The sequence below is a fragment of the Sphaeramia orbicularis genome, chromosome 15 (assembly GCF_902148855.1).
Source record: "Sphaeramia orbicularis chromosome 15, fSphaOr1.1, whole genome shotgun sequence".
Lineage (NCBI taxonomy): Eukaryota > Metazoa > Chordata > Actinopteri > Kurtiformes > Apogonidae > Sphaeramia > Sphaeramia orbicularis.
The window spans coordinates 8,976,335-8,990,744 of NC_043971.1; the positions used below are offsets into that span (position 1 = coordinate 8,976,335).

Sequence of the window (14,410 nt, forward strand, 5' to 3'; positions counted from 1 at the left end):
AAAGGAATTTTAAGCCATTCTCAGTTAGAATACCCTCCAACTCTTTTAGAGACGATGGCGGTGGAAATCGACGTCTTACTTGAATCTCTAAAACTGACCATAAATGCTCAAAAATGTTGAGGTCTGGGGACTGTGCCGGCCATACGAGATGCTCACCTTCATTAGAATGTTCCTCATGCCATTCTTTAACAATTCTAGCTGTATGGATTGGGGCATTATCATCTTGAGGTGAAGGTGTTTCCATTATTTTGTCCAACCCCTGTATATCCGTCACTGTCTTTAGGCACCATATTTATATATCTAAAACTGCACCTGTCCAAATCTGTATACAGTCTACTCTCGTTATACCGCCAACTTCCGTTCACGGCCAAATTGGCGGTATAGCGAAAATGGCGTTACAACAGGTTGCGTCCATAATGTGCATGTCTTTACTATATGATGTCTGTGCTGCCTCCGTTAACCCGTTCTAATTGCGTTTCTAAATAAATCTTGATTCTGTTATGTTGTAAGGGATCATTTAAAGTGGGGAAACATTTTAAGCATTATTATACCGTGTCGGGAAATGACACCCCATCATCTTGAGGCTTTGGCTTAATCCTACGTCCTCTTCCCCGACATCCTCACCTACTGAGTGTTCTGCGATAAATGAACGGTGGCCGTTCCGTAGACCTACTCGTAGCTTGTCGCGATCAGCGTCTGGCGCGTTTGTTTCAGTGCATTGTTAAAATTTATGTGTACTCGATGGCAATCACGCTGGCGGTATAACGGTCGGGAAATCAATGGTATAAGTGTTGTTTGTGCATGGAACTGGGCTGGCGGATGGCGATAGGCGGAAATGGCGGTATAACGGCGGGCGGTTTAACGAGAGTAGACTGTATATTCAAATCCGTATTTATATATATTTTTTTAGATTTATAACCATTTGCACTACAGTCATATCAAACCGTATTTGCGCTCTCCTTTTAAACACTTTTTTTATTCAAATTTATATGACTGTTTGTTTTACGTGTATGTTTATGTGTATGTTTGTGCTGCTGACAACACTGTGAATTTCCCCATTGTGGGATCAATAAAGGAATATCTTATCTTATCTGGATACATTTCCCAAGCTTTTAATTTGGCCGGTAAGCTACAGGGCCATTGGTCCTATTTTTGTAATTGCCACAGTGGGTCTTAAAGGGTTAAGGTCCGTAAAAAAAAACAACAAAAAAAAAACAAAAAACAGCATCTCTCACCTCGAATGTGCTTCCTGTGCTGTCAAACTCAGGAGGAACAAAGCTGCCCTCTGGATCATCTGCAGGATGAAAATATACCAATTAACTGCACCATTAAGTCATTACATCTGAGGAGCATAAATCCTAATCACTTCAAAAGGGAACAAACTGTATGTTTCGTTTGATGTGAACGCTCTGATGTACAGCCATGTCGGCTCTGTACCGTAGCCTACTCGCTAAACATTTACTGTGATGAGATGCAAATCAGAAGAATATGTATCCCGCATCAACAGTCCAGTGAGCTACTGCAGCCGGTCGGCTTGATTTGCATAATTCCTGTGTCAGAGATAATCCATGACAAACAAGACAGCAGCTACTATCTGCAGATCAGAAGATGAAGCAGCCTCCTCGTCCTCCTCCTGAAATAGGCCACAGCTCAGAGTGGCTGGAAGGAGGACACTCAGACGCATGAACACAGCAGCAGGAGGCAACCCTGGAACAGACTGAGAAAGGAGGAGAGGCTCTACCTGCAGAAGGAGGGGAGGAGAGGGAGGGAGGAGGGGAGGGGAGGAGAGGTTCTACCTGCAGAAGGAGGGGAGGAGAGGGAGGGAGGAGAGGTTCCACCTGCAGAAGGAGGGGAGGAGAGGGAGGGAGGAGAGGTTCCACCTGCAGAAGGAGGGGAGGAGAGGGAGGGAGGAGAGGTTCCACCTGCAGAAGGAGGGGAGGAGAGGGAGGGAGGGAGGGAGGGAGGGAGGGAGGAGGGGAGGAGAGGTTCTACCTGCAGAAGGAGGGGAGGAGAGAAGAGGGAGGAGAGGAGAGGAGGAAGCGAAGAGAGGAAGGGAGGAGGGGAGGAGGGGAGGAGGGGAGGAGGGGAGGAGGGGTTCTACCTGCAGGAGGAGGGGAGGAGAGAGAGGGGAGGGAGGAGGGGAGGAAAGTGGGTCATGGCAGGTGTATCCCAAGGTGTAGTGAGCCTCTACCCTTTCCTTTCCTTTCCCCTGGTTTATTCTCCTCTTTTGATTAATATCAGTTTCACTACTACTCTCGTTTCCTCTCCTCTCATTTCCTTTCCTCTCCTCTCGTTTACTTTCCTATCTTTCATTTCCTCTACTCTCTTTCCTCCCTCCCCTACTCTCCTCTTGTTTCTCCCCTCCCCTTACTGTTTCCTTTCCTTTCCTCTCTTTTTTCCTTTCCTTATTTCCTCTCCTCTCATTTCTTTTCATTTCCTTTCCTCCTCTCATGTCTTCTCTCCTCTCATTTCCTCTCCTCTCTCGTTTTACCTCTCCTTCCCTCTCCTCTCCTCTCCTCTCCTCCCCCCTCCTCTCCTCTCAATTCCTCTCGTTTCCTTTCTCTTCTCTTTTCCTCTCTTTTTTCCTCTCTTCTCTTTTCCTCCCCTCTCCTGTTTCCTTTCCTTTCCTTTCCTCTCTTCTCTTTTCCTCTCTGTTTCCTTTCCTTTTCTTTCCTCTCCTCCTCATTTCCTTTTCTTTCCTCTCTTGTCCTCTCCTCCCCTCTCCCCTCTTGGTTCTAGTCTCGTTTCTCTCCTCTCTTGTTTCCTTTCCTCTCCTCCCCTCTCTTGTTTCCTCCCCTCTCCTCTAGTTTCCTCTCTTGTTTCCTCTCCTCTCCTCTCTTGTTTCCTCCCCTCTCCTCTCCTTTCCTCATTTCCTTTCCTCTCTTCTCTTTTCCTCCCCTCTCGTTTCCTCCCCTCTCCTCTCCTCTCTTTTCCTTTCGTCTCTTCTCTTTTCCTCTCCTCTCGTTTCCTTTCCTCTCCTCCCCTCTCGTTTCCTCCCCTCTGATCTCGTTTCCTTTTCTTTTCTTTCCTTTCCTTTCCTTTCCTCACCCCTCCCCTCCTCTCCTCCCCTCTCCATCCTTTGGTTCTACTCTTATAATACCTGTGCATGGCCTTGGATAACCTTCCTCCTTGCTTCTCTTATATAACATCTGCAACCTGACAGTATGTTCTACCATTTATCTTATCTTAAATCCATTTTCTGTGTCCTTAGACGAAAAGACTTGCACGACAAATGATTAACAGTTGCATGATGAAATGATAGAGTCCCAGATACAGCGCTCTAAATTTCCTTTATACAATATCTCATTGGAAATATTTCCCAAAAGTATCCTTACCCTCAACATTAAATTCGTGAATAAGGTCACAATGACTTTTTGTTCATAAATATAAACATGGAGGAGAATGAAGGATTGTAACACAGAACAGGGTAACTCTGAAAAGAAAAGGACAAAATAAAGACCTTAGAGTGGAAAACCAGATCACTTCTTGTACATGGCAGAGATTTGAGGACAAGAAATTTAACCCATAAAGACCCAGAGCTACTTTTGTGTCACTTCCAAAGTGATTTTTTTCTCTATTTAACCTTTCCTAAGTGATTTATCACCATTTATTCTAATACTATCCTCTGTATTTTCGTTTTGTCAGTGTATTTTCCTAACATTTAATTTAATGATCATGTAGATGTTCATTAAAACTCAGGTTGAAGTTGAGGGTTATTATGTCAGAAACAGAAAACTGAGGAAAAAGCAACTTTTTTTGCAAAGATATTAATAACTGAATGTAAAATCAAGCGTCTCCATCCACTGTCATTGATCCAACTCCATGGGTTTTACTGGTGAATCAATGTTGTAGAAGATGATGGTGTTTCCATGGTAACTACGGAGCCTCTGAGCATCCAAATGGGTCATATCTGATGACCATGAAAAGACGACAAACTGCATTTTACACCAATTATTTACATGTATTGATAGGATTAGTGGATCAACAAGTATTAAACTGTTTAAATCAGCAGATGGCTTTGGGCGCCGGTGATGGATGTTTGGGTCTTTATGGGTTACCATGAAACATGCAAGAAAACAGCTTCATATTTTTTATAATTTATAGTATAAGTATTTATATATTTAATTATTCTTATGCATTTTACTCTGACAAGTAGTAATCCAGTAAAAATAACTCCATGAACCACTTTATTTCCAGACCTCAACCCATAAAGACTCAGTGCTACTTTTATGTCAGTTCCCAAAGGAAATTTTCTCTACAATTAACCTTTTCTAAGTGATTTACCACCACTGATAGTAATAGCTCCTTTTTTGTATTTTTTTTTTCAGTGTAAATTATTTATTTTCCTGTATTTAAGTCACTGATCATGTAGATGTTCATAAAAGCTCACGTTAAAGTTGAAGGTTATTCTATCAGAAACAGAGAAAACTGAAGAAAAAGGGACTTTTTCAGTCAAATCTATCATTGACTGAACATAAAAACAAGTTTCCATCCACTGTCATTGATCCAACTCAATGTTGTAGAAGATGACGATGTTTCCACGGTAACTACGGAGCCTCTGAATGTCCAAATGGGTCATATCTGATGACCGTGAAAAGACGACAAACTGCATTTTACACCAATTATTTACATGAATTGATAGGATGAGTGGATCAATAGGTATTAAACAGTTTAAATCAGTAGACACTTTTGGTTGTCAGTAGATGTTTGGGTCTTTATGGGTTAAAAGAACATTTTGACTGATATATAATGCTGATGTACACTGTAAGAAAACAAAAAACAATAAAAAACAGTAATATTCCAGGAGCCGGGGTGCCGAAAAAATATTGTAAAATAATGGAAAATAACCATCTCATAAAAATATGGTAATTTTCCATAATTAAAATACAGTTTTTTGCCCTAACTTTACATGAGATTTTGCTTCTTTTTTTTTTAAATGTTTAATTTTTAATGTTTAATAAAGAATATTTTCATCTATTGAAACAATCAAATTATCAAATCACCTAGACAGACAGACAGACAGACAGATAGATAGATATAAATTATTTTCAATGAGACTAAGTTGTACAATCCACTGATAAAAACTGTATTTTGACAGTTTATCTTATAAACTTTATAAACTGTTATTAATATGTTATTGACTATTTATTTTATGTTATACATTCACAAAAATACATTTATTCAACACTTTTGTTGTAATTACACAAGATATTTGTTTCAGTGATCCAACTCAATGTTGTAGAAGATGACCATGTTTCCACGGTAACTACGGAGCCTCTGAACATCCAAATGGGTCATATCTGATGACCATGAAAAGACGACAAACTGCATTTTACACCAAATATTTACATGAATTGATAGTATTAGTGGATCAACAGGTATTTAACAGTTTAAATCAGTACATGGTTTTGGTCGCCGGTGATGGATGTTTGGGTCTTTATGGGTTACCGTGAAACCTACAAGAAAACAGCTTCATATTTTTATAATTTATAGTTCGAAAATGTTGTCTGTTTACTTGTTTACACCTGTCACACAGTTTAATAATTAGCAATCAGAGCTTTAGCATAAAAGGGCAACAGGTGAGCTCTTCTGTTTCGTCTGTAGACCGCTGTATGTGCAACTTTGTGTTGGTTGGGATGTATATTGTTTTTGCGTTTTGTTTTTGTGGGAAAAATATAATATTACAGAAATTGTTACTGTGTATCTGTGTGATCTGAGTATAAACAATATTCTAAAATATTTAACAACACACTTACAGGGGTTGGACAAAATAATGGAAACACCTTAAAAAAATCAACAAATATAATTTAATATGGTGTAGGTCCGCCTTTTGCGCCAATTACAGCCTCAATTCTCCGAGGTATTGATTCATACAACTTGTGAATTGTTTCCAAAGGAATTTTAAGCCATTCTTCAGTTAGAATACCCTCCAACTCTTTTAGAGACGATGGCGGTGGAAATCGACGTCTTACTTGAATCTCTAAAACTGACCATAAATGCTCAATAATGTTGAGGTCTGGGGACTGTGCCGGCCATACGAGATGCTCAACTTCATTAGAATGTTCCTCATGCCATTCTTTAACAATTCTAGCTGTATGGATTGGGACATTATCATCTTGAGGTGAAGGTGTTTCCATTATTTTGTCCAACCCCTGTATGTATGTACTGTCTGTAGTAAGTGTAACACTGAACAAAAAAAGGCCTAAGTCATTATGATGAATGGAGAGGAAGTGTTTTCCATTCATCAAAGTGTTTTAGTGTTCAACTGGTTCTTATAAATGTCTGTTCACATGATGGTTTGTGTGTGTCATTTGAAAACAAAATACGATTTGGAGAAGAAATAACATTGTTCTGAATGTAAAGTTTCATTTTGCAGGAGAAACTGACGGGTTTTGCCCATTGTGTGTGTGTGTTTTTTGATCCATGTGTAGAATTCTGAGAGTATGAGGCATGCTTTCAGAGAATTTGGGTGTAAATAATTGAGAAAAACTCTAAGTACAGTATCATTTTATCCTGACCATGTAGTGACCAAGGTTATAATAGTTTTGGATTTTTCATTATAGTTTAGTTTTAGTTAGTTGTGACATTTTTTCTCTAATTCAGTTAGTTTTAATTCGTTTTTAGAGCAGGTTTGCTAGTTTTTATTAGTTTTCGTTTTCTTCTAAATGCTTAGTGTAAGAGTCAGTGTAACAGTGTAAGCATGGAAGAAATTTATGTTTTGTTTTAAGAGTTAAAATATTTGATGAAATATTATAATTATGTCATCTTCATTTATGGAAAATATGTTTTGTTTCATGTATAGGAGGCATTATTTGTTATACTGAGGTTAATGTAAAGCATTTTATTTATTTCGGTCTATTTATCGCTGTTATCGCGAGACTTGGTGAGAGTTAGAGAAGATTCAAGTTCCGTTTTAGCCCAGACATGCTAAAGCCTTTGACGAAGCCACGTCTGCAGTAGCTGCTAAGGGAAGCTAGCTGTATAAGGTATCTTGTAATGCTGTGTACATTTGTATCATTGTATATTCGTAATTACGTTTGTTCTAATTAACACGTTTATTTAGAATGTGCAAAACGAAAAGACTGTTTACCTGAAATCTCCGAAGTGACAGGTGGTCACAAGGTAGGATAGCCTTTTGCTATTCACATTTCATGTTGTTTAGGCTTCAGTTAAGTGCCTAAATCCATTGTATTTTATTTCTTTTAGTTTTCACGGCGTTTGAGAAGCCAAATAAAAGCGCCCGTTTTTAAGAAGCCCATGCTGTGTTGCCATTTTGGAGCCACACTTAGTTTTAGTTTAGTTTTAGTATTCATTTTAGTTTTGTCGTATCTTTTCTCTTCTTCGCCGTCGTATTCAAATAAATCCCAGACAGGACTCAGGACAGTTGCTTTCTCCCAACTTCAGTCTCCATGTTTCCAGGTAGAGTGGGGACCAGAAGACGACTCTAAATGACAAGTGACGAGAAGTGACGGACCGTTAAATATCATACGGTGCCAGCAGCTAAAATTGCTTGAGGAAAATAAATCGATTTCGTATCAATCCGACATAGGCAAAAATTAAAACGAAGGGAATTTTATCCATAATTTTTATACGTTTTAGTTAGTTTCATAAGCACACAATACAGTTTCAGTTAGTTATCGTTTATTTCTTTCAATTATAGTTTTTATTTATTTCACTGTAAGCCTGGAATTTGTATTTACTAAAATGCTTTAATTACAATGCACTTAAATGATATAAGTCTTATGATGTTACTATAAAATGTTCAGTATATTCTACTAATTCATAGACATCGTTGAAAGTACGAAAAAGTTTAAGCTGAATGGAATTAAATCACTAAGTTTTAGTCATGACCACACCTTTTTATCTTCACATTGCATTGTGGGTAATGGGCATGTTGTTGAAAATGTGTTCTTTTTCTGTGCAGGGGTTCAGCGGGGTTGTGGTGTTAGTGTTAATTTGGATTTAATGTGTGTATGGCAGTGTTTATCGGCCTTTTTGTGTTTGTTTTTGTATTTTTTGTACAGCTGCACCATGAGTCAGAGCCAGAGGAAGAACTATGGCTTTACTGTTCATCTGAGACTGATATTGTACAATGGAAATCTTAATGTCTTGTCAAATTAAAAGCACTTCCTATACTGGCAAATGACATTGAGCTAACTTCCATTCATGCTACAATATATTAAGTTAAATAATTTCATAACATTTTGGTCAGGAATAGGTTTTGAGTTTGTTTAACTTAACCCTCCGGTATCCGGGTGCGCCTTTTAGGCACACTTTGCACTTCATTTTAAAAAAACTTCATATTATTTTTCACAATTTAAATAAGGTTAGAATTAAAAAGTTGTTCATTTGTGCATGATCTTTAAAATTCTGGCCACCAACTAAAATGTGCACATTGTAAACAAAAGAAAATTACAAGACTAGCATCTGTCTCCCAAGTGTGCCTAAAACGCACTATTCCTTCCATTGACATGTATGATTAGGGCTGACCTGGATTTACAAAATAAAATCAAAGAGCAGAAAAATAAATCAATATATAATATTTAATAGTTTGATTTATAGGTGTGCATTTTACGCACACTTGGTGACAGATGCTAGTATTTTTGAACATTTGACCTAGCGCCAAAAATAATCATACAAATTAACCAGTGTTGGAGTTAATCACTGACATGTGCCAGGATGAAAAAATCAAATATGTGATCTGCTTTTTATGTAGTATATAGAAAAAAAAAATTTTTTGTGTGTGTTTTTTGCATCCAAAAAAAATGGTTTGTTTACATTACAAACACAGCATTTAAAGGGTTAAAAAATGTGACAATTATTGAGTATTTGGTATTTTTATTTACGGCTCAAGTTGATGAAATAGAAAAAAGTGTAAAGAATTAAAAACAAACTGTATGAAAATTTTTTTGACAGTATTCCACAAGTGTGCCAAAAAGGCACACTTGGTGCTTAGTAAGGGCCTTGCTGGACGGGATACCGGAGGGTTAAAAGAAAGTTGTTTAATCAGTGATAAATTAATCTGGCTGCAATTGACAGAGTTAGTCAGTGTAACCTAAAATGCTGAGTTGAATGGTTGGATAGTGGGGTTGATTTTACAACAGATTTAAAGTACAAATAACTTGTCTTTTAGTGTTTTCTACTTAATAGTTTAAGTTCAATACTTTTAGCATTAAAGTTGAACCTATTTAAATAAATTGATTAGTTGATCATTACTCAAATCATTTAAGTGCAATCACTTGCCTCAAATTTTGGAGTAAACTCTACTTATCCGGGCTTACAGTGTTCAGTAAACGAAAATATTTTTTCAATTCTAGTTTTCGTCATTTCGTTAGTTTTCGATAACGATAATAACCTTGGTAGTGACTCCGATATGGGCATCTGAAATGATGTCAATTTTTTTGGGACACCCTGGTACATAAAAAAAGGCCTTTATATCATTAAAAAAAGACCTATGTATAAAAAAACACTTGTGTATAATACTGTGATACGTGCTGTTATCTTTTCCTCCACTATTACATTACATGTCCTCTTTATTTTTTTTTAATCTCTACATCTATCCTTAGCTTATAAAAGTTCTTCCACATTTCCTTTCCACCTTTTCCTTTTCATTTCCTCTTATCTCAGCTCCTTTCCTGTCTTCCAAACAGGTTGACAGTTGACGCGTTGACACAAAAAAAAAAAAAAAAAAAAAGGGGGAGAACAGACAGACAGACAGACAGGAGGTGAAATGGAGGGCAGAGGAGTCAAAGACTTTGCGGAGAAGAAAAAGAAATGTACCGCGGTGAAAAAAAAAGAGGAGAAAAAAAAAAAAAGACAGCCGTTGGCGGTGACGCAGCTGCCCCCCCCGGGTGATGATGAGAGCCGGCTGAGTCATGTGTGCCTACAGCGCTTTAGCACAACAGGTAGTTTCAACTGTGCAGTGATTCAACACACTTTCTAAATCATATTATAATCATATTTTCCATTCAGAGAGCACAGCCGGTAGGTACCCTTTGGATCAGAAAGGAACAGCTTGTGGCGCTAAAGCTCGTGGGAAAATCTGCAGTATTTCTTGGCCGTCGTTAAAAACCATTAAAAGACATTTTGTTTCTCGGCTGGTAACGCCAACGCTGCAACACCACCATGGTTACACACGACCGCCTCTCTGTTATTACTGCACTAATTAATTAACTGAAATGAAGCCTATTGATGAATCCATATCTCCGCTCTGTCCTTTTAGCAACATTTATTCTCACTGAGATTCATCACCACAGCTTGCAAGGTCACTCCATTGTACGGCTTCACCAGGGGAAGCGGTTCGTGTCTGAACATGTGACTCGCTGCCCAAGTGTGCATCAGCTTCTGTGAAACAGCATCACTATCGCACAAAGAGTTCAATTAAATGGAATCAATAGGAAACCTTGGAGGGGGGTGCACGGTGTTATGATTAATGGCAGAGAGCGGCTGTGTTCAGCATGTATAACTAACACAACAAGGCTAACGTGGGCACTGTGCTTTCTTTCTCTATCTACAGCATGAATCATCGCTGAAGGACTGAAACAATCCAATAAAGCATGGCAACAAATGCAGCTGTAGAGGGTTTAAGGCTATTTAGCTGACATAATAATCAAAGTAATGCTTGAATCTTGCCTTTATTGCTGACTGCAGATTTGTGTGGAGATTAAAAAAAGGAGAGATGCAACATTTTACTGACTCAGTACACTGTAAAATATAACGTGTTGTTTCTACTTAAAAATTGATTGATTGATGTATTTATTTCGAACATGAATGTCAAACAGAAGAAAATAAACAAAACACTTAAACGTAAGACATATAATGCATATTCGAAAAGGAGTGAGAAGAAGTACAACTTATGAACTTCCACCCCTTCTCCTTATATAATTAATAACAATAATAACCTTCCTCGTCTAATCATATCTATACACTATGCCATAATATGACTGATACTTACTAGTAAATAATTCGGTTTCTGGCTTTATATTATAATGAACAAATATAATATGATTTACATAAACACATAATACAATAACATATATGTAAATACATATTCATACACAGATCTATACACCCACACATAGACACATACATATATATACAGGGTGGGGAAGCAAAATTTACAATGAACATTTAGTTGTTTTTTCTCAGCAGGCACTACGTCAATTGTTTTGAAACCAAACATATATTGATGTCATAATCATACCTAACACTATTATCCATACCTTTTCAGAAACTTTTGCCCATATGAGTAATCAGGAAAACAAACGTCAAAGAGTGTGTGATTTGCTGAATGCACTCGTCACACCAAAGGAGATTTCAAAAATAGTTGGAGTGTCCATAAAGACTGTTTATAATGGAAAGAAGAGAATGACTATGAGCAAAACTATTACGAGAAAGTCTGGAAGCGGAGGAAGCAACAAAAACGTACCAAAGCTTTTATTAAAGCTCTCAAATCCAAAATCCTAAAGGATCCAACCAAATCCATGAGAAAAATGGCAATTGAACTTGAGGCAGACAACAAGAGCGTTAGAAATGCAGTAAAATATGATTTGAAGATTGAAATTCTCATGACTTTCAATAAACTAATTGGTCATACACTGTCTTTCAATCCCTGCCTCAAAATATTGTAAATTTTGCTTCCCCACCCAGTACACACACACACACACACACACACCTATACATACATATTCACACACTTACCACATACTTGTACATCTATCACACCCAGTGATCCCCCAAAATATGAGTGAAAGGGCGGCCTTAAAGTTTTGTAAATGGCTACTGTCACAGTAATGTGGCACGAAATATGGGTTTGTCTATTGCCACAGAGCCAATCACCTGTTAGCATTTGTACTCGAGCCAATCATGGATACTGTTCCATGAACTCATTATCCTCTTGTTGCCACTGTGCTGATATATCGTGTATACTTAAGTGTCAGGATGCACCGATCCAATACCAGTATCGGGCATCGGCTCCGATACTCAGTGTGTGTACTCGTATTTGTACTCGTAAAAGTGATCCGATACAAATGTACCGATACCACTTACAGCCATGTGACATTCACAGTTCAGTGCAGCAGGTTCGAGGAGGAGGAATAATGTGTGTGGAGTGTGAAGAGTGTGGAGATTTTTCTAAATATATGATGGTGATAAAAGTAACGCTGACTGCAAGTAACGCTAAAGATACAGACAGATACGGACGCAGCGTTCTATCCGTCCTCTGCGTACATTCCATCTGTTTTCCAGGTGCTGGTGAATGCGTACCCAGATGGAGAATACCTGCAGGAACCGTGGCAGATCTTTTCAAAGAGTGACTGTTTGAGTTAGTGAAAAACTACTGACAGATTTAGGACAACTACCCAGGGCTGGGCTGGGAGTACGGCGCAGGGCAGACCACTGCCAGCGGAAGTGAAAACAAAACTTATCGCTCATTTCTCTTTTCTCTACCTGCTGAAGCTAAGCTTTTAAACCTTATCAACAAAAACGCTGCAACATTAATATCACATTAGTGTTGCCTCTGTCGTCTCCATGCTTGTTATTACTGACTTTGTTCTCAAAAAACTTTACTCTTCTTCGTGGTATTTGTCCAGTATGGTTAATTCAGAGCGGCACCTCCTGGTGGATTAATTGAGAAACTCTCATTCCAACACATTAAATGTCAGTAGTAGCACTTTGTTCCAGTCAGACTAATGACGACAACAAGAAAAGTGCTCAGAGCACAGACCTCCGCCAAGACAGATCTGCCTCCTGTGTTTGTTTGTTAGCAAGATAACTCAAAAAGTTATGGAGGGATTTTCATGAAATTTTCAGGAAATGTTGATACTGGCACAAGGAAGAAATAATTAAATTTTGGTGGTGATCGGGGGCAGGGGCCGGGGGGGCTTGGAACCAATATTCACTTTTAAAGTCTTTGAAAAGGTTTGTTAAGCATCTTTGTGTTCTTTACGTAATAAATTATACATATTTTTCAAATCAGATTTTATATTTTTTGTGTGGTTTTTGGCCTTTTGTGTTGATATAGTAGGTGAAAGTGAAAAAATAATAGACAGATGAGATAGATGAAGTTGTGCTGAAAAAAAAAGATACCAAACATGGGTATAGTTAGGGATGGGAATCGATAAGAATTTAATGATTCCGATTCCTTATTGATTCTCATTGGGTGAGGGAATAAAAGAGTACAAATGGGTGTATTTGCATTAACTGTCTTTTATATTTCCATCTCTGCACAGAAAATATAACGTATACAGTATGTACAAATAATAAGAACCGATGACGTCGGGCCCGGTTCGGCGGGTGGGGGGGGTGGATGGAGGGGGGGTGAGCAGTGAAAGTTTATGCATTTGGTAGATGCTTTTTTCCAAAGCGACTTACTGGGGAAAACCAATCAAATCACTCAATCAATCACTCAATCAATCAAATTTTATTTATATAGCGCCAGATCACAACAAAAAAGTTCTCATAACACTTTATATATAGAGTTGGTCAAAACCAGACTCGAAGCCAATTTACAGAAACCCAACAGAATCCTGAAAGTGAAACTAAAGACGCTTTACTAATTCCTCTGTTGCTGCATTTCAACTACGTGGAACCAGTTCAACTCTGCCCGTCTCTTGTTGTGCACCTCATTTCCTTTCCCCTACCTTCAGAAACTTGCATCTGAGGGGGTACGACGTTTGTTGCCCGCACCAGAACTGGAACTGGGCCCGGCGTTCACTCTGCCGCTACATTCACAAGCGTCGTTAAGTAGCGTATCAAATATGTGACATTCTTGTAAATGAATCACATGCTGTGGACAAATGTTTGAACATACTAGAGGGATTCCACCCTTTTGAAGAAATGGAAGCTTTGCAAGTGTTCCAGTGGACCTGGTGTCGTCTTTTTAGACCGTTTCTGCCTCAACACCATGTTGGCCACGTTCTGACTAAAAGAATGCAGCGTACGTGTGACGTCATCGCGCATGCACAACGAAGATGGAATCGATAAGCAGAATCATGAGGCAGGCAGGCAAATGATTCCAAGGAATCGAGCTACTGGGATCCGGTTCTCAAAAAGAACCGGTTCTCGATTCCCATCCCTAGGTATAGTAACATTTCTTTATGTCACAGGTGTCAAACATGCAGCCCGGGATCCAAAACCGGCCCGCCAAAGGTTCCAATCCTTTGCAAAGTGCAAGTTAGGACGTCAAACTCAAAAATAATATAATAATAACCTATTAATCACGACAACACCAATTTTTCTCTTTGATTTAGTGCAAAAAAACATTAAATTATGAAAATGTTTGCATTTACAAACTATCCTTTAACAATAAAAATGTGAATAACCTGAACAAATACGAACAACCTGAAATGTCTACAGAAAATTAAGTGCAATTTTAACAATTTTCTGCCTGTTATTAAATGTTTTGTAACTT

General features: G+C 38.3%; 1 protein-coding gene across 1 annotated transcript in view; it reads right to left on the reverse strand.

Annotated features, from left to right (window-relative positions):
* kndc1 (kinase non-catalytic C-lobe domain containing 1) overlaps positions 1-14,410 on the reverse strand; it is a 214,492-nt gene that overhangs the window by 157,684 nt on the left and 42,398 nt on the right. The window contains exon 3 of the mRNA XM_030156898.1: positions 1,236-1,294. Within this exon, the coding sequence (XP_030012758.1) occupies positions 1,236-1,294 (59 nt within the window). The remainder of the gene's footprint in view (positions 1-1,235; positions 1,295-14,410) is intronic.